Below are 25,096 nucleotides of genomic sequence, written 5' to 3'. Positions count from 1 at the left end.
ATTGAAATTAATTAGGGCTTTGATTTAAGGAATTTTTTTGAGATGTTTGATTTGTTGTTGGTATTTTTGAGTTGTTTAGTTTGTGTTGGTATGTTTGATTAAATGCATTGATGCTATTTTGAGAATTTATTTGTTTTTGTTGAGAGGTTGATTTCTCTTCTGGCCAAAATCTTCCCAAATCTCCCATTGTTAAGCCTCAAGTTGAAAGAGTTGAGAATCAAAGAGTCGATGATGATTAAGATTTTAATATCAATTATCTCAAGTGTGATCCAGGATTACGTTGTCTAGTTATAATTTGTGTATTTGTTAAACTTTTATTTATTGATAGAGATGCATTTGAGGATTAGACTCAAAACGTCCCTCTAACTGTATGTATCTTTGTATGTTTATTAACGAAATCCACTCGTACCGTCAAGTTTAGTATGCAAATTTTGCCCAACCGACTTTCGAATCCTGAAACCCACACTCCATGCACCACTTCTAAATAACCAAAGTGTTGAAATTTTCTTCGGCCATAAATGTTTAGTGCTCGTCTTCTCCAAATTTGGGGCTGATGGCTTGCCTATTGTGGAATGCTGGAAAACATGATTAGTAGAATGGAAGGGGAAGATGAGGAAGGGGACGAGGAAAGGGTGGCGGCGGTTCAGGCAAGGAGGAAGGGCTCTATGGATATGAATGGTCAGCTGAACAAACACTACGCAAGCAAAAACAAGCACATGATTATCAGAACATAAACTCTTGCAACATGATCAAAGTACATAATTAAGTTTAGTACACGGTTCAACACCCATAGCTAGTTCACAGTAAATCAAATCTTCAAGAAGAACTAATGGAATTCTTTAAGACCTCAATAGGTACATAAGCTTTTTAGTTTGTCTCTATAATGATGATAATTTGTGCACTCGTCCTCGCCAAACTTACATTCACGACCATCATCGGCACATTTGCGATTGGGATGTAAACGCATTGTCTGCAACAACAACAACAAAAAAAGAAAAGGATAAACTTGTTAAAAAAGAAGAAGAAGAAGAGCTTAGTAAGAGCATAGTAAATTAATGAAGGCTGTTGATGCTCAAAATGGCCCGGCCAATAGTGAGTCCAACTTAGTGATTAGGTATGCGGGGTCTTCAGCAGGGAAGAGAGCTGAGGCCCTTGGTGAAATATAGGTTGATGGGAAACCTGCAGAAGACAAAGTGGGAGAAGCAATCGTTAAGCTTCGGACACCGGTGTGGTGCCGGCCGAAGGCTCTTCGATGCCTAAATCAGTTACAAGTAGTAATTCTGGCAGAGTAACAGTAAAAGTGGGAGAATAGTTCTCTTTTGTACCTGGGTACTGTTCCCTATTTATAGGGAGGTGAGAGTAGGAGGTTTGCACAAAGTTCCAATGTGGGACTTTATGCAAGTCGTCGTGGTGGCGACACGTGTCCTGGGGATTAGGTTTGGCAGTTAGGAGCTTCGGCAGGTGTCTGGCACCTCAGAAGTGTGTCTTCCTTCGGCAGGGGGGAAGGCGTGGCTGCCTTGGTGCTAGTCGCTTTGATACTAAGGCATATATATCAACAAAAATACGGTGCTTGAAGAAAGTATTAAGTTTAATAATTCAATTTTTTGAATTAGTATCTACAAAATAGACGGTTTGGATTAGTGAAATACAATACGGAATGGGCCTTACAATGGTGTTCCTCAAATAAACTAATTTGAGAGATCCCTCAATAGATACTCTCTGTGTAAATATATATATTATTATTATTCAGACATGCATGAGATACAAAATCCACAATTTATGATTTCTTTGAAAAGAAAGAAAGATTTTTTTTTTTTTTTAATTATAAAAAAAAGTAGCAACGACAAGAGAGATTTAGTAACAGAGAAAGTAGTCTAATAGATGATATATGTTATAGTAGGAGAGACATTGGAACATGTATGTTATGGTAGGAGGATGCAATGAGTACTAAATAAATCAGCTGTTAAACAAAAAATTCAATAGAGAGAAAAAAAAAAAAAAAAAAAAAGGCAGCATGATGCAATGAGTAATGAATGCATCATGTAAAATAACAAACAAACAAACAATTCAAGGGCCCGAAGCATGAAATTAATTAATTAAATGACAATTTACAAGAAGGCGATTATGTATATATACTTGCCACTTTTTCCAAAAAGCTGGATAAGAGATCTTGCTGCATTGCATGCAAAGGTAAAAGCAACGCAGTCAGTCAGTCAGTGTTCTAATAAGAATCCAACCCACCCACAACAAACATGCAATATGCAATTTACAGGATACCCTATGATTTGAATTTGTAAAACAAAAAAATTCATAAAGAGCTACATGCATACTGAGACTAATTAAGATGAACTTGCAAGTAAACAAAATGGTGTTGGGACACCATTTCCCCAATAACTTGGAGGGCAGTGTTGGGTTATGGTTTCCTGCTCTAAGTTGAAGATATGCCCATGTCACATGCTATGGATGCATTTTCTCCAAAAGTGATGGAATCATCTGTGTAGCATATGCAGGATAGTTGGAAGGGCAAAATGATATTGAGTCGTTGTCCCCTACGAAGAGAGCCTCGTCTCCAATGCTTTTGACCTCAACATGCTCAACGTGCTCTGATTCACCCTCATCGTCGAATTACCTGAAAACCATAAAGCCCGTGATCATGCACTCCCTAGAGGAGTTTTCCTTTCATTCGACAAATCTTCGAACAAGGAACAGATCTCCCTCGGTTGATTTCACGAGATATGCTCGGCCTTTATAATGGTCTTGGTTTTGGAACACACAATGAGGTTGTGCTGTAAAATCTCTCTTAACCAACATGTACAGTGAGTTAAGGTCAAACGACACAATCGATCTAGTAACACTTCCAAATGCATAGACGACTTGGCCTTCGTTAAAAATAGCGTCAGTGAACTCATATGATAATCTAATGCCAGTCCAATCACTTTGTCCCCTTTTAATGAAAGAAAAACAGTTAGAACTGCATAATTGTCCGGATTCAAAGCTGGATCCGCCGACAAAATAACATTTGGGGGGGCGATCAAACAATTCACAGTGATTCAATCCCCGGGGACGTCACTGCTTTGCTGCTGAAAAGGTTCAAAAGAATCATATGGGATTTCAATATTCTGAACATTCATGTAGAGTTTTCCTTCACAAAAGCTATAGCGCTTTGCCAATTGGTATTGGGTTGGGATCATGAGCATGGGAGGTATGTTGTTACGTCATCGAATCGATTGTAGACTTTGGCAAGACGAGACCATTCTTTGCAAACAGCAGCAAATCGAGCATGAGGAAGGCTTGCCCAACAACTTATCAAGGGACCAAAAAACATAGAGGAAGGCTTGCCCATTCTGAATCAAAATCAAACTCAGAAACAGAATCAGAATCGCTCAATGTATCTCTAGCACCACCACCACCCATGTTCCTAAACCTAGCTGCGGTAACTGGCAAGCCCTCCTCACCTTTATTTATGTATATATGCACGGCAGTTTCTCTAGCCTCTTCTTAATCTGCTTTATATTTTCTCTCATTGTTGGGGCCTTTTAGTTTAGAAAATAGAGGAAGATATGTCCACTAAAAGAAAAGCAAAATTTTATTGCATCCGAATCCATCCGGGTATACATCGATTGATGCCGACAAAAATAAGCAGAAAAAATTACACAACTCAAATTGCCTAAAATCTGTACGCAGGCTAACCTAATTTAGGAAATAAATTTTAGCCTTTATGGTTTCCATACGAGCACCTGACAAAAAGTGTATGAGAAGTAGACGACCATATATACACCAGATCTTGCTTGTATCATTTTGGTTTTCCTTTCACCACTCCACAGACCTGCCTATACTAAAATGGCCTTCAACTAACTCTACATCCTCTGTACAAAAGATCTCGAGACCCATCCTTCAATTTTCGGGTCCCTCCATCTCTATTGCTCTCATGTTCATTTGATAGTATTCCATAAAAAATCTTGGGACGTTCAAAAGATACTTGGAACTCTACCTGAAAATTTCAATAGGAAGAACATTGGAGGAGTGAAGTTGGTGCTCAAACCTCCAGCAGCTCATAATCTAAGTACTGCTCATTTAGGCTGGAAATAGCTATCATAAATAGAAAGTTTATCAAATGCCTCGTAGTTGGCCTTCAGTCCGACAAATTGGCTACCCAACTGAGCACAGCCAGCATCTGGCCACCTGCAGCCTCCATCTCGCATGCGTAAAGGGCATAAAGTTTCGCATACTCGATCAATTGGGTTGCTGGAAACCACATCATCTGCCATGACTGTAATTGAAACAGAGAGGTCTGATTTATCATCACGCTGTACAGCGCCATCTGCTTCTCTTTTTGAAGGATAAGATGACTTCAGTGGAGGTTCAATTTGGCTGCTTTCAATGTCGACGGTGCAATCTCCACTGCTTGAAAAGTGGACATTGCATCCCAGTGATTGTATAGCTCGCTTTATGGCCTCACTTTCCTTGCTTGCCCTCTTGGCCAAAATCATAGCTGAGCTGCTGACTTGCTTTTCATTTTGCAAATCTGCACTTAACAATTCCATAACGGCAGTGATTTCTTTAGCTTTCTGTTCTGCCGCTTCTTTTTCCTGTGAGGAGTTCATACAGAACCAACATTACCAACAGTAAATGTTATTATTCATGTCACATAAGCAAATTTGGAATGCCATTTTATTTCTAGGAATGTAACGATCAGAGATGCGCAAAACATAAATCATTGCTTTCAATAACATAGTAAGCACAACAAACAAAATGTTAATTGACTATCCCAATTGTTTGTTGTATCCTTAATCGGGTGAGTGTGAAATAGGGGTGGTAATTTCAAATACAACTTGCAAGCAACAAAAAGATGCATAAACATGTTTCTTTTGGTTGGCATTGTTGACACAATGAAACAGATCATATTCAGGTTGGATCTACCAAATAAAATAAAATAAAATAAATTGACATATATAATGACCAAAAAGCCACTTGGGTTCAATTTCACAAGTAACTATGTTGCAGTATGTTTAAAGTTTTGGCTGAAATCGTGAGCAATATTGAAAAGAGATTATAAATAAAAGATTAAGAACAGATACCTTTGAAACATAAAATATATGTTTAACTGGCATTTCATGAACAAAATGTCTGGTTGTCTTCTGCTTTCATTTCATAATCCACTTATTATAAACTCTCTCGATTCAGCGATTTCTCAATTTTCTTTTTTAGTCAGAAAAAGAGTCTTAGTCTTGAGTTCTAGAGAGCTCAAGAACACACAAATATATATACTTAAAGCTTTCGACTGGAACACTAGAGAGCTCAAGAACACACAAATATATATACTTAAAGCTTTCGACTGGAACATCCTACTAGGTTTGAACCTGCAATTTAACAATCCAGCCATTCATTCATTCACTCACTAGGGCCTAAAAGTAAGAACTATTACCTTCTGTAGTTCAGAGAATTTAATATCCATCTTCCTAAATTGAGCTTCAACATCTCCAGCTTGAGCCTCTGAGGGACAAGCCCATCGGAGATGGAATTGAGGCCAAAGAGTTGGTGCTAAAGCTGCTGCTGGAGGCAATATTGGACCATCATGCTTCAATGGATCATAAAAGTAGTTATAGTGCACATGAGAACTTCCCTTCGAAGCACGCAAATCGGCCAAATATGCCCACATGCATCCACAAGCTTCAGGTACACCACATTGCTGCCTCTCCTTTTCACTGAAATAGATAAGCAAACAGGAGAATAAGTTAGTCTATTTCAAATTTCAGTACTTCTCTCAAATAATGAAAAAAGAAATTAAATAACCAAACCATCATGAACTCAAAAGAAGCTCACAGGGAAAAAAAAAAAAAAAAAAAAAAAAAAAGAAGGGGAAGAAGAACAAATAGATGTTGACCAAGTGAAGGATTTGGTTTTTGACACTGCCAGTAACTATGATATCAATGCATATGAACAACTAGAAAACCTCACCACTATCAACATTCCGAAGACATGGACACACCAAGTGATTAACAGTGAAATATACTACAAAATATCACGAGTAGAAATCAAAATATGATAAGAATTTTCTGAACTCATTATCATGAGTCTCCCCTGAACAAAATTTGATATTCATTCCAAAGCATAATGTATGTCGTTGATAAAGTTTAATCCTTTCCAAGCTTCAAAAGCATAGTTGAAACAGCTAGTCGATCTACTAGATCCACTACCTTGCCCTATCAAATATGTCCAAGCATTTGAAACACAACCTGCTCTAGATTCTTCCCCATCACAACCTGCTCTAGATTCTTCCCCATCCTATCCAGACTATCACTGCGGCCCGCTACATGCAATCATATGATGACTTAGTAATACATGTACAAGTACATTATTATAGAGTAATTTATGATGACTAGGTTACACAATTCACTTACGAAATCTCTATAGTTACTGCTCAAGTCTGCTGCGTAATGGTCTGCTGGACCTTTGTTATTTTGTTTTTTTTACCTGTTTATACCTTAGGTACCTGACTCCACACCCTAAAGTAATAAACCCTAGCCAGGAAAAACATAATAATAATAATAATAATTTAAAAACCAACAGAAACTAAACTGCCACTTGAGCTCCTCATGTATGCATATAATGATATTCAAAGGTTACCTTCTACAAAATGCAGGAGCTTATTTAATTAGGTTTTGACCTTTCGGGCTCTTTTAGTAGAGTTTTTTTTTTTGGAAAGTAGAAACTATTTATGTTGAAATTAGGATTTAATTTTGTTAGGGCGAAGGTTTTTTTATCCTCTTATAAATAGAGGCTAAAAGCTATGTTGTAAATTACTTAAAATGTCAATTACCAATAAAGTTTAGCCTTCAGCTTTTAAATTTCTTTTGAGAACTCAATGTTTGTCATTTGTTTCCCTCTCATAACCATGGAAGATCAAAATCCATCAACGTATGCCTACATCATATCACGCTCGTAAGAAAAGCCAATTCTGAGATACTAAACAAAACTGTGAATTCACCATCTTGAGATATCTAGATATTGGTTTGATTCTCATCATGCAGTCTAATCTAAAGGACAACAGATCAATTAAGAGTATGCAAAAGATCAAAGCCCCATAACAAACTGTTTCAAGGATAATGCTCATAAAGGAATTTACCTATTACAGAAGAAGTTTCCAAAGCGACAGGATAGAACACAGTCCAGAAGATCCACCAGGAAAGCCTAAATCATAAACCAGTAGAAAAGTTAATGAACTATTGTTCCCCGACCACAAAGGGCAATTAAAAGAACAGATAAAGCTGTTCGATAACACATTCAACTACATTTGTGATCAGTTTCACCAAAAAGAGAAACAAGTGTATTTTGGAAGAAGGATACATACTGAAGAGAACTCAAAAGCGAAAGGATACATTCGCAACAATTGTGAAACGCAATCAACCCACTGCATCAAAATACAAGCTAGATTAATTACTGTATGAATGCTGAAGACAACAATTTTCAGTGCAATACATTCTCCTTTCAAATGGAGAGAAAGTACAGAAAAATCTAGCACACAACATTCGAAATGAAAAAGGAAAACTCGACAACAAACTGGAAGTTGGACTGAGAGTGAATTGCTGCTCAAATCAAATTCAACAAAGAACTAACCACTTATTTAACAATTTTGGTAACACGTAATTATATATTGGATGTCACTCTCACATCTCTCAATTAATGAACCTGGCTGCTCCTATTTGTGCACAAGAATAAAACATCAAATAACAAACAAACAATGCATTTGTAACTAGAAACCTCAAAAACATAAAGAATTGGAGATGATGTACTTTTATTGCAATTAGTGTAGAATACCTCACATCAGGTGGAACAACAAAATTAGATGAACAATAGTGAATTAAGATAAGTCCTAAGAAGATGCAAAAGATAACTACCTAGATACACATTTAATCCACAACCTCTATAAGGTATTTTACGAATATTTTGTTTAGGAGGTGCGCGAGTTGAGCAAAATATTTTTTTTTTACTTTCTAGGAAGATGGGAAAAGAGGTGGATGGTGAGAGTTGGGAGGTGACAATCGTGCTGCTCTGTCATCTCTTCAGATTCTAATCATAGCCATCGGATAATAACCAATAGCTTATTAATTGAAGGATATCCTCAACATTTAAAAATTGCCATTGATTTAGAAGTATAAAATAGTGAGTTAATACTTTATCATATACCCACATAACAATGCGCACCTGCAGAAATATGGGAGAATAGTTGTTCTGTGCATGAGAAGTAGGTGGTTGAGATGTGAACGATGCTGATGGCTGACGCATGGGTGATGACTGGATACTCCCAGTAGAGGACTGCCTTGGCAATTCAGAAGCTATGCTGCAACTTCCTGTTACAGTTGACATGCCCACTCGATCTGCAAATGGATGACCAAATGCTAGCCAATCTTTCTCAATAAGTGCCTGCATAGAAGAAAATAATCAAAGTATTTTTGAGTCACATTACATCACAAGTGCACATTCTGAATGTTCTAAGTCAAAAGACATTCGCTACTGTCAGCACCTGACCATATGTTTAAACTAAATATTTTACAGTGCAACCCTGTAAGAAGTTGAATTCCAGGATATGTACCAGTTTCACAATTTTGCAAAGTATGCAACTCGAGCATGTGTAGAGTTAAAATAAAAAGGGAAATAAAAGGAGCTTTCAGCATTAGGTCCCTACACATAAGCTCTCTCTGCACCCAGTCAGGCAGAAGATTATATTCTGTATGTGGTCCCAAAAACAGAATTGTTTTTTTCTAACAATCTTTTTATTTCTGTCATTTTATTTTCATTTCTTAAAAAATGTCAATGCTTCGATTGAGAATTTACAGTGTAAGGTACCGGCCCAAACCCTAAATTCCCCTAAACATACTAAACCCTCCAAACTGTCTATTTTTTAGGTTTCCTTCAAAGATCATCTCTACAAAAAATCACTTGAATCCAAATCCATTAGACCGCTCAATTAAATGGTTGTTATTTTAGTGTTTTCTTGAAGCACCGTGTTCGTCTATTTTATTAGTCACAACTAGATGTCTTAATGGTTTTCAATTTATCTAATTTTTTGCCACAATGATCTATGAATAAAGACTTGAAAAATAGACGATTCGAATCATTGAAAAAAAATTTGTAGTGGAACCCCAAAAGGTGTGCCATTCCGAGCAATCAACACTCCAACATCAAAACCGCGGAAGGACCACCTAATAAATGGAAACAAATGCACTCCTTTTTAACAGAAATGAGTTTCTGTTAAGGATTTTGGCATATTTTGCCAAAATAAAAATTATCCTACATTCCACCTTGCATGTAAAGTACTCATAAAACTGAAGAAAAACTAGCATCATAAATGAGAACAGCTTAGAAAGAATTTTCTAAGCCTAATATGACTCGAGGACCACAGATAAAAATGCAACTTTAACTGTCCAATTATGTCCTGCAGAAACCTGAAATCCTGTGACTGTCCGATAGTATGGATCAAGCAGCAAATTGGCAAGCGAAATCAGCTGAGTAGTTCTGTCCCATCCATCACTAAACAAACGAATGGATTATTTGGAGATTAAAACTCCATAAATGGAAACACTGAATCAGCTAATTTGATGGAATGCAACAATAATATTACTTACCTACAATGCACAAGCACTGATGCCGACTCCAAAGCAACACGGGCAGCAATCCAAGCAGAACCAGCCAAGACACTTTGAACATGTATTAACCAACCACTGTCCCCGAGAGTTGACACTGAAGCAGACATACTGCTAAGGTTGCCTCCACCCCAAGTCCATCCACCGTGTCTCTGTCAATAGCAACAAGTATAAAACATATATTCTCACCCACCTCAAACACAACTTTTTTTTTTTTGGTTAAATTTAAAACAAAGGCCATAAGAAACTTCACCTTCCCTTATTTTTTCACTGTAAATACTTTCACCAAAATCAACATTCTTAACAGTGCTTCTTAGAAACCCTCAACATCAGTGGCAAAACCATTTTTAAGCCCATGGGATTGGGGACCACAACCCTCTAAAAGTACTCTTGTTCCACTTTCTGATTTAATACATCTAATATTGGAATTGGCACCTTCCTAGTATATGAATAACCCTCATTTGGTAAAAAATAAAAACCTTACTTGTTGCAGAGTGTAAAAATCTTACTTCTAGGGATTATTTAACCCTCTACAATTTTTTTTTTCAGTTGTAAAGGGCTGCACTAAAATTATTTTTACAGAATTGTTGCAGGGGGTCATTTGTTTTGGCACACGGGGATCTTGCCCAAAAATCTTGATTTAGTCAATAAGTATATATTCAACTTTGAGAAAAGTTTACAGAAGAATATCAGATGCAAATTGTGTTTGTAGTTTTTGGGTGTTTATATTTCTAGGTTTGCCCATTTTTGACGTGAGAAGTGGATATTTCTTATAAAGGTTTGTGTGGAATAAATTGATGGATGGGTATGTTACTGTTTATGGAAACCCATATTCAGAACCAGTCCTATAGCTTCAAAAGAATGTTGGGGATGCGAAAGGGGAGATGCAGCCTTGGGGTTTGATCGTCAGATGAGAGAGAGAAAATTGGAGAGGAAAGAAAGGGAAGAGAGAGGGACGAGAGAGAAGAGAGAGAGGGCAGTCCCCAATATACCCTGAAAAATTGACAGAAGCAATTGTAGGGGACCAATTTTTGACATAAATCAAAGTCGTTTAACTTGGTGATGCCATAACTTACGAGACAAGCTACTTATCGACCTTCATGCTATGGAATTGCAGTTGTATGGTCTTCCCAATAACCTTACCCCAACTATACTGCCTATTTCTCATGGTATTCTCGAGACAAGAAAAGATAATAGCTCTAATTTTTTTAATAAGAAACTTGAAAGTTATTAAAGAAAGAACAAAAAAAAAAGAATACAAGATCCGATGGACAAGATCCATCAAAAGTAAAGAAAATCATGTTTTATCATACCTATAATACAAGATATAGCCATCAGAAGATAAACAAACGATAAGTACCACAATTTAACACAGATAAACAATCCAGATATTCATAAGATATCAAGACTAACCAAGAAAGATGACATCCCATCCGATGAAGCCGCACCATGAGTGTCTAAGTAGTCCCTAAGCCGGGCAAAACTCTCTCTCATTGCGTGTATGTTGTCTATCCCAAAGAAAACTATCTGATACACCCCCAAAAAAAATAGTATGTTATATAGTTTTTATATTAAACAACATTGAAAATTGCAAACCATAGACATACCTCAGATTGAAAATAATTTGAAGATGACTCAGAGCCACCTCCCATGGCACCATTAGCTAAAGCATTTTTTCGGGGTCTCGCATCTGCTATATATAGCTTCCTGACACATAGAAAGAAAGCAATCAATCATTTTAACTTCTTAAAACATATATATATCATAAGACATAAATGTTATTAAATAGTACAACCAAATTTGTTTATCAGAAAATGATTAACACCACCTCTACTTATTGAACTCAAAAAGCTCCCAAGCATAGAAGAATGTTATGGAATAAGAAATGTTAATGAGGACATGCATCATGGAAGGACATAGAGGCTTTTAAACAGCTTATAAACAATTCTTAATGCTTGTTGTTTTGCAACATGCCACACTAACGATACTAAGTCATTAGGAAGTCGATGAAACAAGAAAACATGAATCTGAAAAAATAACACAAACAAAAGTACAAAGCAAAATGGACAAGAAAACTTATCACTTACCTCCGTTTACCTCTTGTACCAGTAAGTTGAGCACAAAGTGCAGCAACAATCTTTTCATCGGTGTTGCTGTAGACAAATGAATGGATGTGAATTTGTGGATCAACACAATTTCATAAATAAATAATAATAATCCAAAATATATTATAATATATAGGTGCTCCAAATTCGAAGCATCAGAAGTACATTATTTTTTAGGCTGTCCCCTTGATTGTGTCATGCATGTCTGTGCTCTGTGTGTGCACAAAAAGACAGGAGATTCAGCTTTGAAAACATTGTTTATATTACCTTCTCATATTCATCATGATACCAACCAAGGGTTGGGAAGAACGTGCAAGAACTGCTCCAGTTTCTGTAAGTTGTCAAGAATATTAAGAAGCAAGTACAAATACCACAACAAACAGAGTAACGAAAGACTTATAGCATACTTGGATGACACCACGTAACTACAGGCAAGCGACCTCTTGCACGGAAATTGGAAGCCTGGAGCACTTCATCATCACTAGCATCAGCAACCATACAAAATTATTAGTTGTGTAGTTCCAAGGCAATGAAGCAAGCCTCATTAAACCCTGAAAATTCTTAGAGCAGAAGTATGGAAGGATGCATCTCAAACTCTTACGTAATGGATTTCGGAACTATCAAGGCAAATGGATAACTCTGGCACATTGTATAGCTGGAATTTATACTACTTATTCTCCACAAATCATTGGAAAATGTGAATGAACCATCCTCAATCATATTCATCGATGCACGTAAGGAGCCTTTTCCGAGAAGCCGAAGATACTCATTTAGTAACCGCACCTTTGGGTTGGTGTTATTGAATTTGGAAGGTCCAGAAACAAAAGCATAAAGATCCCATAGACTCGCTGGCTTTGTACACTTTAATAGTGCATTAAATACTGCACGTCTCTGCAAGTATTTTTTTTCAGGTAAAAAACAATACCCATGTTAGACAGCCGTTCACAACTTCACATGCAAGCAACTAAAAGAATTCATCATAATTTTAAAAACATTTCAGCTTTGATACACGACAAGGTTTTGTAAGCCATTTCGAGTTGATAGGCCACAAGAAACCAATTATATAAACTGCTCATTCTTTTAAGTTATCATACCGTCGCATTCTCCCCTCTAAGCCAAATTATGTCAGAACCCTTAACATAACAAACTACTCTTTTCATCATTGTTTTTTGTAGTTTGTATTTTCTGTGGCGGAGAACTTGTCCACAATTTTGTAATTTTATAAGGCTGTAATTTTTAAAAGAAAAAAGCTTCTTTTACTTTGCACATATGTAAACATAAACTGAAGTATTATATAAAATAACATATATAAGCATAATGTACATATATAAGTATAATATACATAATACTTTCTCTCTATATGTGGTCCAGGCGTGCTGCCCCTTTGTGCAGCTGCCAGCAGCTGTTACGAATTTGGTTTCAGCTGTTGCTAGTTGCTGCAATATGCTGCTGCAAAAGGTAGCTGCTGAACTGCTTTTTGCAACTTCAGCTGCATTTACTCTTGCTGAAATATCGGAGAGACTGTCCAAAATTTCGACCAGACTTGTGGCATTTTTTGTGAAAGTTAAAGCTAAAGCCTCGATTTTCACAACATGGTAAAAGCATAGTAATGTCCCCTTATGTTGACCGCCTCATTTTTGGTGAAAGATGATGATGATGATGACTGATGTTAATTAGACAATCAATGTAATGAAGAGCATTCAAGGGATTTCATAAAGTACATTTTGTCTTTAAAAAGAAAAGGATGATCATCTTAATTTGATAACATTAGTTTTTGAAAGTGTCATTCAGTTTTTTCACACCATAAACCATTTGATAGTCTTTAACCGAAATTTTAAGGATATAAAAACTTTAACAGCGATATACTGGACCAGAATGCAAAAGAGTCGAGAAGTATTCACAGGAAAATTTACCTGCCTTGTTTTAGGGCGAAAGCCAAAGACGATGATCCTCATGTCTTTACCTGCAAAATAAAAATGCATGGAACTATTAGTTCTCTCACAGTCTCTGCAGAAGACCTACCATATGACTAGCAAACTAGATTTAATAAAATATATGAGTATCTAATCAACGGATCCCATACACAACCACTCATAGTTGGTGCCACAATTCCAGTAGTTACTACGGAATTAAAAAGAAAAGATTGCTTATAAAAAATATAGACAGCTACACAGCTAAGTCTTATTGAAGGAACCTTAAATTTCCCAAACATCAATTAACAAAGGATCATAATGAACTAACATAATCCCTTCAGTCACTATGACCATATGTGGAAAGGGAAGCGGTCTAAACTTCACACTTCTAACAGAAGTAAAGAGGAAAGTGCACGGCTGTAGTGAGAAGTCCAAATTGTTACGAACAAGAATCCACAAAAACATTTGGCTCTTGTGTAAAAACTTAAATCTACTGGAAACTGTTAACTTGTTCAAGTACAATTCGTCATTGCAAATTTCCAGAGTGGTCATGACAGCAAACAAGGAAATGCGTATGATCATGAACGCTCTCAGGTTGATCAGAACAGAAAACAACACATGTAGGCTGCTTCTTTAAGTGGGCATTCAAAATTGTATAAGTTCTATTCTCACCACACACCCAGAGAGAGAGAGAGAGAGAGAGAGAGAGAGTCTGTGTCTGTGTCTGTGTCTGTGTCTGTGTCTGTGTCTGTGTGTGTGTCTGTCTGCAGAAATGCAAACTGGCACTATACGAGAAAATCAAAGTAGACCATGAGAAAAACTTTTGCCTGCACAAAACCATTGATCTTTAATACCACTCAGTCAGATAACCATGTTACTGCCATGCCACCCATACTTAGCAGTGCTGAGGATTTCTGTGTGGTTCACTAGAACTATCTAACAATCTACAAATTACCATTAAAACGGCAATTTGACTGAATTAGTTTAGATCTAGGATAGAATCCAGACCTCTCATCAAACACATTCTTCAAATGATACACAAAATCTCACATGACAACCGATTAAACAAGAAAAAGATTCAAAGCAATACAAAATTAACATGAGTACTTCATATGAAATCATACCAATGACCTGAAGAAGTCGCCTTGATGGAGTCTTGTCAGATTGACGAGGGGTTGATTGATTCTTTACAACCTACAAACTCAAGGAAATACAATGAACTGGATATTGCCATACACACAAAGAAAAGCACAATAAAAGGTGAAAAACAACATTGAATAGTAAAATAATTAAAAGAGTCCGATCACTAACAGACATATATATATTGGTCATTTTTCTTTTTGAGTCCATTTAATGATTTAGTTGAGCAAACAAAACCAAGGAAACTTAAGTAGTCTTAAAGCTCTGCCATCTCTCAAAACATGGCAAAGAATGAATTTATTCTCAAAAGAACAAGAAGAAACAAACAAAGAAAATGCGACAACGAGTGAAGAGATAAATGGTTCAAAAGAAAAAGATCATATGTCAAAAAGGGTTGATCACTGATGTATTGTTGGTATATCACTAGCAAAGTGGAACAACCAATAGGAAAGCACGAATGGCAAACATGATGGAGGTGGAGAGGACTTGGATGAGAGAGCTTTTGTAGTTAAAAATGTAATAAAATATTTCATATGAATACAGTTTCTTTTAAATAATAAATATTAAGCATTTCACTAACAGTTAAAAACATGTGACCAGGCATCTCCCGTAAAAGTTACAAGTACAAATATATTTGAGACTGGAGCACCAAAACCAAAGTTATCACAAAAGATAAATACGCATATCTCGATTAGAACTTACAAGTTTGTTGAACTTCTCAATTGTTGCCAAAGGTATCGTGCCAAGTGCAATAACATTCCTAGTTCCCTCACTCTTGAAAAACAAAAAGTAAGCATATCAAATAACCTGGGGTAGAAAAAAATGGGAACACACAAGTACACCACCAACCAAGACCATCATTATATCAAAGATTATTAAATACAAGAATTAAATGTTTTACATTCCTCCAAACCATAGGCAACTTAGGGGCAAACAATTTCACTAACCGTAAAATACATAGAAATAAGACCTAACAAATGCAATATCTAGTAGAAGACCATTTATTTTTTTTAATGGCAAGCCATAGGGCCAGAATTGACATCATGGAGATCTATCCATTGATAGGTAAGAGGGCTCCTCTCTTAGCGTTTCACACTAAGCAAGTATAACATAGCATAATATAAGAAAGGGATCAACAATTTCTTCTCACAAATCTTGAAGCGTTTTCTTCTCCCATTTGTTTTTTCTAATTTTCCCCATCACCTTCTTCCTCTTCATCATATGCATCAATTGCACATTGAAACAATGTCGAGCAGAATATATGAAACAAAATCAGAAGAGGCCGGATTAATATGGCTGACTGTTGACACTTTTTATACAGATACTCAGGTCAGCCCAATATGTAAATTTATGGCTTTATGTAATTATACCAGCTGTGTTAGGACTCAAGATCCCACATTGGAAAAATAGCAAATCCTAGAGTGGTCTAAGAGCTCTTGGGCACCCTTCCCTTACAAGCCGGTTTTTATGGACAAGTTCTACCCATGCAACTGGGCCCCATTCTATGGAAGGGGCGACCTATAGGCTTGATTAAAATGATTGGTGTTATGTATGTGCATGATATCGAGTCAATGAATACTGACGAAGACGTTGGGTAAAGAAGCGTGGTGGAATGTTAGGATTCAAGATCCCACATTGGAAAAATAGTATATCCTAAGTGGTTAAGAGCTCGTGGGTGCCCTTCAGGACATATCTAATTTTCAACCGAGAGAGAGAGAGAGAGAGAGAGAGAGAGAGAGAGAGAGAGCTTTTTGTTTCAAACTCACTCTAGATTTCCACATATATAACATCAATTTCAGTGTTAGCAAGATTATTCACTCTTCTAACATAACTTTTCCTTGGGATATGCATAAAAAGAACAGAACTAAACTTTAGAATGAGCACATTGAAGAGGGTATATTGTTGAATATCATATGAATTACTTACCAAGAAAAGAAGACGAAAATTGGTCACTATCAAGGTACCTGCCTCATCAGTATTTACAAGAACAACGCCATACCCCTGAAAGTAAACTTTGAATATTAAGGTTTCTTATGCATACCATTAGTTAATGAACAAAACACCACATTACATCCATCTTCGTCAGTAACTATTGTTATTTACAAATTTTACAAAGAAAAAATCCTCCACAGCTATGCAGAATTGCTCAAGAGTTCAAAACTACAAGAACAAAAGAATTACATTGCACTTCAACAATCCCTATTTCGCATTATCATTCAAGAATTCAACAAAGAATTCCAAGTACCTCAACTTCGACCTGTTCAGCTTCAAGCAAGCACTCCAATTGTACACGCGAAACCGACCGAGAAACGGACCGCGAAACCGGCTGCAAAACAAAAACAAAAAACAAAAAATGAAGAAATTGATCAACTAAATTTCATTAGAAACGGAAAATTCATAGGAAAAGAGCCCTAGAAGAGGGGAAAGAAGAGGACCTCAATGGTCCAGTCGAGGGCGTCCCAGCTACCAGTGGCCTCCATCTTCTCGGACTCGGAAGAGTCCCTGAGAGGCGTCGATCGACCTGAGCTTGAGCGGGGCTTTGGCGCTGCCATGCGGCGAAACGACACCGTTTGTCCAACTTTTGACAAGATAATAGAAGAGAGAGAGAGAGAGAGAGAGAGAGAGAGAGAGAGAGAACTCGAGAAAATGGAGATGGAGACGTGAGGTTTTGTCGTCGCTGTTTGTTGTGGGTGGAAATCGGCTATGGGCTTTACCTGCATTTCAAAGGAACAGCGGTTCGCACGCCATCTATTATTATAATATAATCTATATATATAGCAAAAAGTAGATAACAGTTAAACATTCAAAACACCAGAAAATATCATTGGTTAATTTAAATATTAAGAATTAAGATTATTAATTAAATGATAATAATATGATAAATTCATATTTTTCATATTAAAAAATTAAAATAAAAAATAAAATAAGATAATAGGTCCTACTTTTATGGAACATAACTACCCATATTATTTTTTCTTAATTCTAAAAATAAAAGAAAAAAGAAAACCAATTGACACATGCGTGAGTATGTGTCAAGAGGTTAGAGCATCTACAATGGGTTTCCTAAACCACCTCCTTCGACAAATTTTAAGGAGGAATCGTAAAAATGCAACTCCAACCATGCTCTCTATCCATCTCCTAAAATAGGGAGTCATCTAGGAGCTCCTAAATCTGAAGAGAGAGAAATGACTCATAATGGTTCCCTATAATTTAATGCTGCTTTATTTAATGAGTTTTTCAAACCTTTATTTAATACTAAATATTTTTTATTTTATTTTTTAATTGAGATGGACCAATTAAAAAAGAGTTATAGCATTTATGACTCTCCAAATTAGAGAGTATGGTTGGAGTTGAAATTTTTTAAAGAGCTCCTAAAATAGTTTTCTTGTATTTTTAGCTAAATTTTAGCAAATAAATAAAGAGCATCATTGTGGATGCTCTTAGGGCATGTTTGGTATGGCTCACTGAATGGGACTGTGCTATATTGGACCTGAAGCCCATGTTTGGTTAGCAAGGGGACTAACTTAAATGGGATAGTAGAGTCCAACAATTAAAAAAACGCTTCCCTCGTTCTCCTTATACAGCGAAGCTCAAAATGGGTTCGCAAAATAAGCCCTCGCTATATTGAACACGCCCGACTCTGCGACTCCTTCTCTGCGACTCCATCTCTGCAACTCCTTCTCTACGACTCCGTCTCTGCGACTCCGTCTCTGCGACTCAACCTCTTCTTCGAATCTTGACGCAGGCAAGTTTTTCTGGTCTTTCCCTTTGGATACCTCTCTTATTCCTTCTTCCATCTCTTGATTGTGACTGTCTCCTCAACAGTTTTGATTGTGCTCTGAGAATCTTTCCTTCCTTTTCTCTGTTATTTTCTTCTTCTCTTCTCTAATTTTCGTAGAATCTGTAGTGACATATGTATACATGATGTTAATTGGCAATTAATTTGCAATTGGGTATTTCAGAAAACCTAGAAATTCAGAAGTAAAGTAGACTTTTGGCATGAATCTTGAGTTTATTGAACTTACTGTTTCAGTTTGTATATGTCATTTGAAAGAGCAATTTATCGCATATGACCTGTTTTTTCAATTTTAATTATTATTGGGCATCAATATTTGAAGTGTATATGTCATTTGACAGAGCAATTTGCATCCTGCATGAATATCACTTTACGAGCAATTAGCAATCTCTCTGCCATGATTTGTGTTGATCATATTCGTTGCGTTGGCAAGTTGAACATGGTTAGATTCAGCTTTTTCATAGTTAAAATATTTGGAAATAAAAAGGTCAAAAAAGGCCAAGTACTTCAGAAATTCTGCATCTGTTTTCTGCAGGCCTGTGTGTTGTTTGTGTAGTGATGATGATTTCTTGACTTCTTGTGATGTGTGTTGTGACTTCACGTGTATTTTTAATTGCTTGTAATAAGCTTAAAAGTACACTTAGTTTATCAGTTCTTTTTCCCCCTTGATTAGTACACGGTCAGTTATTTAATTAAAATGAAAAGAGCATCATCATCATGTCATTATTGTTATATATACATATGCAGATAAATACACAAATTGCTCTTTGCTGCGCATCTCACTTCCAAACCAACCCCACGCAGAAGCAACAATGAAAGATTTAAAACAAAGTCCATTTATATTTCAAACATCATAGCAGAAAACACTATACAGTTTTTGGTTGATACAGAATATGCTCATATAACTGCTATTTGAATCTTTCAATATGCTTTTGGTTTTACAGTTTTTGGTTGATACAGAATATGCTCATATAACTGCTATTTGAATCTTTCAATATGCTTTTGGTTTTACAGTTTTTGGTTGATACAGAATATGCTTTTGGTTTTACAGTTTTTGGTTGGAGAGAATCTTTCAATATGCTTTTGGTGTTAATCAGCAACAGCATCTTTTGGCCAAAAGTGAAATAATCCTAGAACTTTTTTCTTCATATTTGTTGTGGTATTAGGCACACATTGGTTGATAATTTTTGGTCTATGGGGTGAATTTTCCATACTTTGCGAATGGTATTAATTATGGCTTTGCATTAATTAAACTGTTTCTATTTGCATATATGAAACTTTTTGTGTTCAATTTGGGGTTATTTTACTTTCAGTAGGATTGGTTAAGTGGAATAATTCTTTTCTTTTTGGATTAATAGATATGGATCAAAGACGAATGTTGTTGTTATTATTGTTGGAGATGTGGCATTTAGAGACCATGTGTGCTTGCACGATTCTTGTGCTTATGATGCTAAAAAATATGAGAAGAAATCGAAGACTTTTAGAAAGACGTTCCCTCAATAACCGTTCGTTTGTTAGACATGAGAATCGATTACGTTATTTGAACAGTATATTAGGCAATGATAGAGAATGTGTGAGTGAACTAAGAATGGATTTAAAGACATTTGGTTTATTATGTGATTTGCTTCGCACGGATGGAAGGTTAAAGAATGACGGTTTGGTGACTGTGGAGGAGCAAGTATGTATGTTCTTGCATATGCTTGCTCATCATGTTAAGAATCGTACTATTAGAAATAGATTTGTTCGATCAGGAGAGACTATTAGTAGGTACTTCAATTCCGTGTTACAAGGCATTTTAAGATTACAAGGTAGCCTATTGAGAGTACCGGAACCTGTAGGTGATAACTGCACAGATCATAGATGGAAATGGTTTAAGGTATGTTTATTATACTTTGGCTTTCTTTTCTATGATCTGTGCAGCATATAAACTTAATGAAAGTTTACCTTCTTTTTTTTTCCTAATAGAATTGCTTGGGAGCACTAGATGGAACATACATTAAAGTGCGAGTAGCTGAAACCGAAAAACCGAGATATCGGACTAGAAAGGGAGAAATTGCAACAAATGTGTTGGCCGTTTGCTCACGTGATATGCAATTCATATTTGTGTTGCCGGGTTGGGAGGGATCCGCATCCGACTCTAGAGTCCTTCGAGATGCCATAACGAGGCCTAATGGATTAAGAGTTCCTACCGGTAAGGCCATTAGCTAGTGTCCACTTTATAAATAATTGTAAGTTTATACAATTACCACACAATAATAGGAATTGACTTCTTTTATTTTTAATTTTTGGTTATTAGGTTATTATTACCTTGTAGATGGTGGGTACACAAATGGTGAGGGATTTCTCGCACCATATAGAGGAACACGGTATCATCTATCGGAATGGAGAGAAGGAAATACACCTGTAAATCATCAAGAATATTTTAATATGAAGCATGCTAAAGCAAGAAACGTAATAGAACGTTGCTTTGGGTTGCTAAAAGCTAGATGGTGCATACTAAGGAGTCCATCTTTTTATCCAATAAAGACACAATGTCGAATAATTACGGCTTGTTGTCTTTTACATAATCTCATTAGGAGGGAGATGTCTAGAGATCCACTAGAGTATGAAATAAATGAAATTGAAGAGACGGAAAATGTGATAGAAGGTGATATGGTTGGCACCATTGGAGCATCGGATGAATGGACTACTTGGAGGAATGACTTGGCGTTCCAAATGTATAATGAGTGGCAAGGAAATGCGAATAACTAGCCAACTCTTGTTATTTATGTTTGAGTTCTTAAGGTGTTTTCTTTTTTATGTGATTGTAATTTGTATTTGAGGCATGATAATTCGGCCTTAACAATGTATTGATTGTGGTATTAAAGAAAATTTATCAATTGGTTTGCTGATTTTATTTTTCATTTTGTTTTTAAGGTTATGTGATGTACTAAAGAAGAATCGTGCCTTGAAATAAAGTTATGTTTTCTTTGCAAATTCCAATTATTGATTATGGTATTATTTTATTTGTGTTGATTATTCTTAGGGATGGAAAGTGAAGGTAACAGTCAAAACTTTGAACAAGGAAAGAAAGGAACTAGGCGGTCATGGTCCAAGTTTGAAGAAGATTCGTTTTTGACCGTGCTAGATGATTTTGTGGCTGCAGGCCAACGCTGTGAGACTGGTAGTTTCAAATCAGGTACTATGGTCCAAATGGAGAAGGCTTTGAATATTAAATGTCCTGATTCGGGGCTAAAGGCATGCCCTCATATTGAATCCAAATTGAAGAAGTGGAAAAAGCAATATAGCATAGTCTATGACATGATAAACACAAGTGGATTTGCTTGGAATGATATAAAAAAGTGTGTTGAGGTTGACAGTAATGATGCATGGGAAACTTATGTGCAGGTACATGATTATATATTTTTGCTATTTTGCTTACATTATGATGTCAAGTGGGTTTGATGAGTGTGGATTTTAAACTTTCTTTTGTTATTATTATTTCTTTAACATATTGAAAATAAGCTAAGTGGTGCCTTGTTTTATCATAGCACCACAAGGAAGCAGCCGAATGGAGGAGCAAACCATTTCCTTTGTTTGATAGACTTTCTAATATCTTCGGAAAGGATCGTGCTAACGGACAAAGAGCTGAAGCCCCCGCTGACATGATGGAAGAGCAAAGCAATAATGATGTTAATGCTAGTGATAATTGTGTCCAGGAAGATGCATCTCCTATGTCTTTAAACATAGAAGGAAGCCAATCTATGAACAGTCAAAATAAGAGGAAAAGAGCTACAAGCTCAAGTGATGAAGAGAAGATTGTGACTGTATTGGAGAAATTGTTTGAAGCTTCTGGGAAAAGGATGCAAATGGTGACTGAGGCTATAATAAAAGGTAATGAAGATCGATCTGATATTGCCAAAGAACTCAAGAGAATGGGATTTTCTCCTTTAGATCAAATTGCAGCACTAAAACTCATTTTGGAGAAGCCACAAAACATAACTATATTCATGTCTTTGGATGATGATATCAAGAAAGTGTTTGTTGAGCAGTTGCTTAGTGACAATGCTTGAGGACATGGCCTAGCTAAGTTTGATGCATCTATCTTTTTGAAAACACCACAAATGATGCATTGATAAGATTGGCTTCATTTTGGAAACACCACAAATTGTATAATATTTTGCTAGCATTAAAGCCATATGGTTCATGGTTGTGAGGCTTATTAGTTTCATTTTGAAATTGTGGATGTTTATTTGTATGTATTAATGGTAGAATTGTGTGTAGCGAACTAAACCTCTAATTTCTGAGTCATGTAGATGACTTTGGCATATATGAAAAATATCTAACTTTTGCATATATGAAATGTACATGTGAATTTGGTTTGGGGAAAAAGAAATGTATATTGTCAATTTGGTAATTCTAATAACAAAAAAACTTACATTTAATTATTTAAAAATTATTATTTTTAAATATAAAATAATTATTGTTAGTCCCACACAGCACCAAACATAGGTCTTCACTATTTTTACAATCCAGCTTCTTAGTCCGACGCAGCACCAAACGTAGGTCAGCACTTAATCCAGCTTAGTCCAATCCGAGCTAATCCAAGACAGTCCCAGGATTTAGTCCAGTCCATGACAGTCCGCCGTACCAAACGACCCCTTAGTATACATTATTGGACTTGTTTTCGTTCGGAGCACTCCTACATTTTCTATTTCCGCACTTTTAAGTCAACTGGACCCAAACTTTGATGAGAATTTTTGTTTTGACTAATATCGTCGAGGAATTAACACTCCACCCAAAATTGTGTCAATTTATCCTTAATTTGACCGAAAGAGAAAGCTGACTGGGACACTTAACCAAAAAAGTGAACTGCCATTTGGTCTTTTAAACAAATGAGCTTGTTATCTATGATTCTTTAGATTGTTGTAGCAGTGCAACTTTAGACTGGTCTTTCATCACCTGACAACCGGACATGGACATGTTTGCGCTTGGTAAGATTACACGGTAGAGCAACGTCACAAGTTTTTTGACGAAATTCAACGACATTGACCAACTTACGGTGATGCGGACATTATTGATTAGTTTCCTAATTTATTTGTTAGTTTTTTAGGTTATTTAATTTTTCATATTTTTAATTTCCTAATTTATTTGGGTTAGGATTTCTATTTTAATACGGAATTTTTATCCTATTGCCTCTTGGTTTTAATTTGCTATAAATACTCTCATGCAGTTCATTGAAATGGAAGTTGAGTTATTGAGTAAAGTTTATTTTTCCATATATTGGAATTCTGATGTGAAGCCAAACCCCTTGTTTTCTTAACCTATCTTTATTCATCTATTTTCTATCTTTTTTCATTGTTTTCCCTTCCGCTAATCTGCCTAAATATTCAATTCACCTATATTCTACATCAAATTTGTCACCAGAGCGTCTTATTGTTTTTCCTAGGGTTTGAAAATTTCGAGTCACTTTTTTTGCATGTCGTGTATCGATTGTATGACTCCAAGGCTGGTAAGACATACCAACTAGAGATGGACTCTGAACGGATTGTTCAAATGTTGGGAAGTCTAACCAAGCAAGTAACAAATATGACCACCATATTCGAAGAACGATCCAGACTCGTTGATCGTCGTTTTGCAGACATAGAAGCATCTATTCAACACAACATGACAAAGAAAGTGAATGGAGAAGAGTTGAATCATGATATGAGAAAAAAAAACGTCATGATAGGAGGAATGACCGAGACGGCAAAAGACAAAAATTTCAGCATGACTATGAGCAAGACCTTGATGAAAAGGTAATGAGATTGGTGAAACTTGACGCACCTAATTTTGATGGTGAGTTAAATCCTAAAGCTTTCCTTGACTGGTTAGCTACCATGGATCATTATTTTGAGTGGCATGACATGCTTGAGGGGCAAAAGGTTAGACTTGCTAAAATAAAATTGGTGGGTCAAGCTGGATTGTTTTGGGAAAATGTTGAAACACTGCTAGAGAGAGTTGGTGAAGAACCAATCGTCCATTGGGCTAAGATGAAAGAAAGGTTGAAGCAAAAATATGTACCTTTACGCTGAAGGAACACTAGTGGAAAGAACATCATGCTGAAGGAACACTAGTGGATACCAGTGGTGGTGGGACGACAAGATGTTATAAATGTCAAGGTTTTGGACACTTCCCCGTCCACTGCCCAATGAAGAAGGAAGGCAACAAGAAATCTGTGCAAAGAACATCGCGCTGAAGGCATTTCAACCCAAGCTTGTGAATCAGTCTCCACCAAACAAGCAGGTGCAAGTTAAAGAGGACATGCAAACGCATTGATCCCGACATTTTGGATCGTGATTACAACTTTATCTCGCCGGAGTCGAGCTCTTCTCAGCCAGGAGGAATGATGCGGACATCAGTGATTAGTTTCCTAATTTATTTGTCTCTAGGCTTTAGTCTGAATCCTATTGCATTTGGTGCTATGTTAAGCTACTGAAACATTTTGACTAAATAATATGAAATGCTTTATGTTTCTGG

The 25,096-nt window shown here is 36.3% G+C and overlaps 3 protein-coding genes across 4 annotated transcripts; 2 read left to right on the top strand and 1 right to left on the bottom strand.

Moving 5' to 3' along the window:
* On the bottom strand, positions 3,562 to 17,525 carry LOC18785424 (phosphatidylinositol-3-phosphatase myotubularin-1). Its single transcript, XM_007220554.2, has 19 exons — positions 17,238 to 17,525; positions 17,048 to 17,128; positions 16,729 to 16,803; positions 15,505 to 15,576; positions 14,787 to 14,856; positions 13,663 to 13,712; positions 12,351 to 12,640; positions 12,157 to 12,230; positions 12,017 to 12,080; positions 11,732 to 11,797; positions 11,252 to 11,351; positions 11,058 to 11,171; positions 9,627 to 9,796; positions 9,447 to 9,531; positions 8,206 to 8,424; positions 7,352 to 7,411; positions 7,127 to 7,191; positions 5,426 to 5,705; positions 3,562 to 4,589 (listed from the first exon to the last, which is right to left on the bottom strand). Exons 1-19 carry the CDS (start codon positions 17,520 to 17,522, stop codon positions 4,071 to 4,073), a joined length of 2,739 nt encoding a protein of 912 aa, XP_007220616.2. The 5' UTR covers positions 17,523 to 17,525; the 3' UTR covers positions 3,562 to 4,070.
* On the top strand, positions 19,364 to 22,930 carry LOC109947129. 2 transcript variants are annotated; one of them, XM_020556619.1, is made up of 3 exons: positions 19,364 to 20,474; positions 20,564 to 21,985; positions 22,129 to 22,930. In XM_020556619.1, exons 2-3 carry the CDS (start codon positions 21,626 to 21,628, stop codon positions 22,648 to 22,650), a joined length of 882 nt encoding a protein of 293 aa, XP_020412208.1. In that variant the 5' UTR covers positions 19,364 to 20,474; positions 20,564 to 21,625; the 3' UTR covers positions 22,651 to 22,930. The 2 variants fall into 2 exon arrangements, with proteins under 2 accessions (XP_020412208.1, XP_020412209.1); XM_020556620.1 differs by lacking the exon at positions 19,364 to 20,474 and having other exon boundaries at positions 20,763 to 20,789; positions 20,895 to 21,985.
* Positions 20,187 to 21,349, top strand: LOC109947353. The gene is made up of 4 exons (XM_020557298.1): positions 20,187 to 20,474; positions 20,564 to 20,789; positions 20,895 to 20,964; positions 21,175 to 21,349. Exons 1-4 carry the CDS (start codon positions 20,187 to 20,189, stop codon positions 21,347 to 21,349), a joined length of 759 nt encoding a protein of 252 aa, XP_020412887.1.

Source organism: Prunus persica, chromosome G2, assembly GCF_000346465.2.
Source record: "Prunus persica cultivar Lovell chromosome G2, Prunus_persica_NCBIv2, whole genome shotgun sequence".
Lineage (NCBI taxonomy): Eukaryota > Viridiplantae > Streptophyta > Magnoliopsida > Rosales > Rosaceae > Prunus > Prunus persica.
The sequence above is the reverse complement of the archived record's forward strand: the minus strand, read 5'-3'. Positions and strand labels throughout refer to the sequence as shown.

Bases quoted from the DNA above. Each gene is read 5' to 3' on its own strand.
- LOC18785424 (XM_007220554.2), bottom strand. From the start codon at position 17,522: ATGCAGGTAAAGCCCATAGCCGATTTCCACCCACAACAAACAGCGACG. The intron at 11,352-11,731 runs GTAAGTGATAAG...TCTATGTGTCAG, and splicing joins GGTACAAGAGGTAAACGGAG to GAAGCTATATATAGCAGATG. The intron at 11,172-11,251 runs GTATGTCTATGG...GGGGTGTATCAG, and splicing joins CAAATTATTTTCAATCTGAG to ATAGTTTTCTTTGGGATAGA.
- LOC109947353 (XM_020557298.1), top strand. From the start codon at position 20,187: ATGGATTTAAAGACATTTGGTTTATTATGTGATTTGCTTCGCACGGAT. The intron at 20,475-20,563 runs GTATGTTTATTA...TTTTCCTAATAG, and splicing joins ATAGATGGAAATGGTTTAAG to AATTGCTTGGGAGCACTAGA. The intron at 20,965-21,174 runs GTATCATCTATC...TAATCTCATTAG, and splicing joins GCACCATATAGAGGAACACG to GAGGGAGATGTCTAGAGATC.
- LOC109947129 (XM_020556619.1), top strand. From the start codon at position 21,626: ATGGAAAGTGAAGGTAACAGTCAAAACTTTGAACAAGGAAAGAAAGGA. The intron at 21,986-22,128 runs GTACATGATTAT...GTTTTATCATAG, and splicing joins CATGGGAAACTTATGTGCAG to CACCACAAGGAAGCAGCCGA.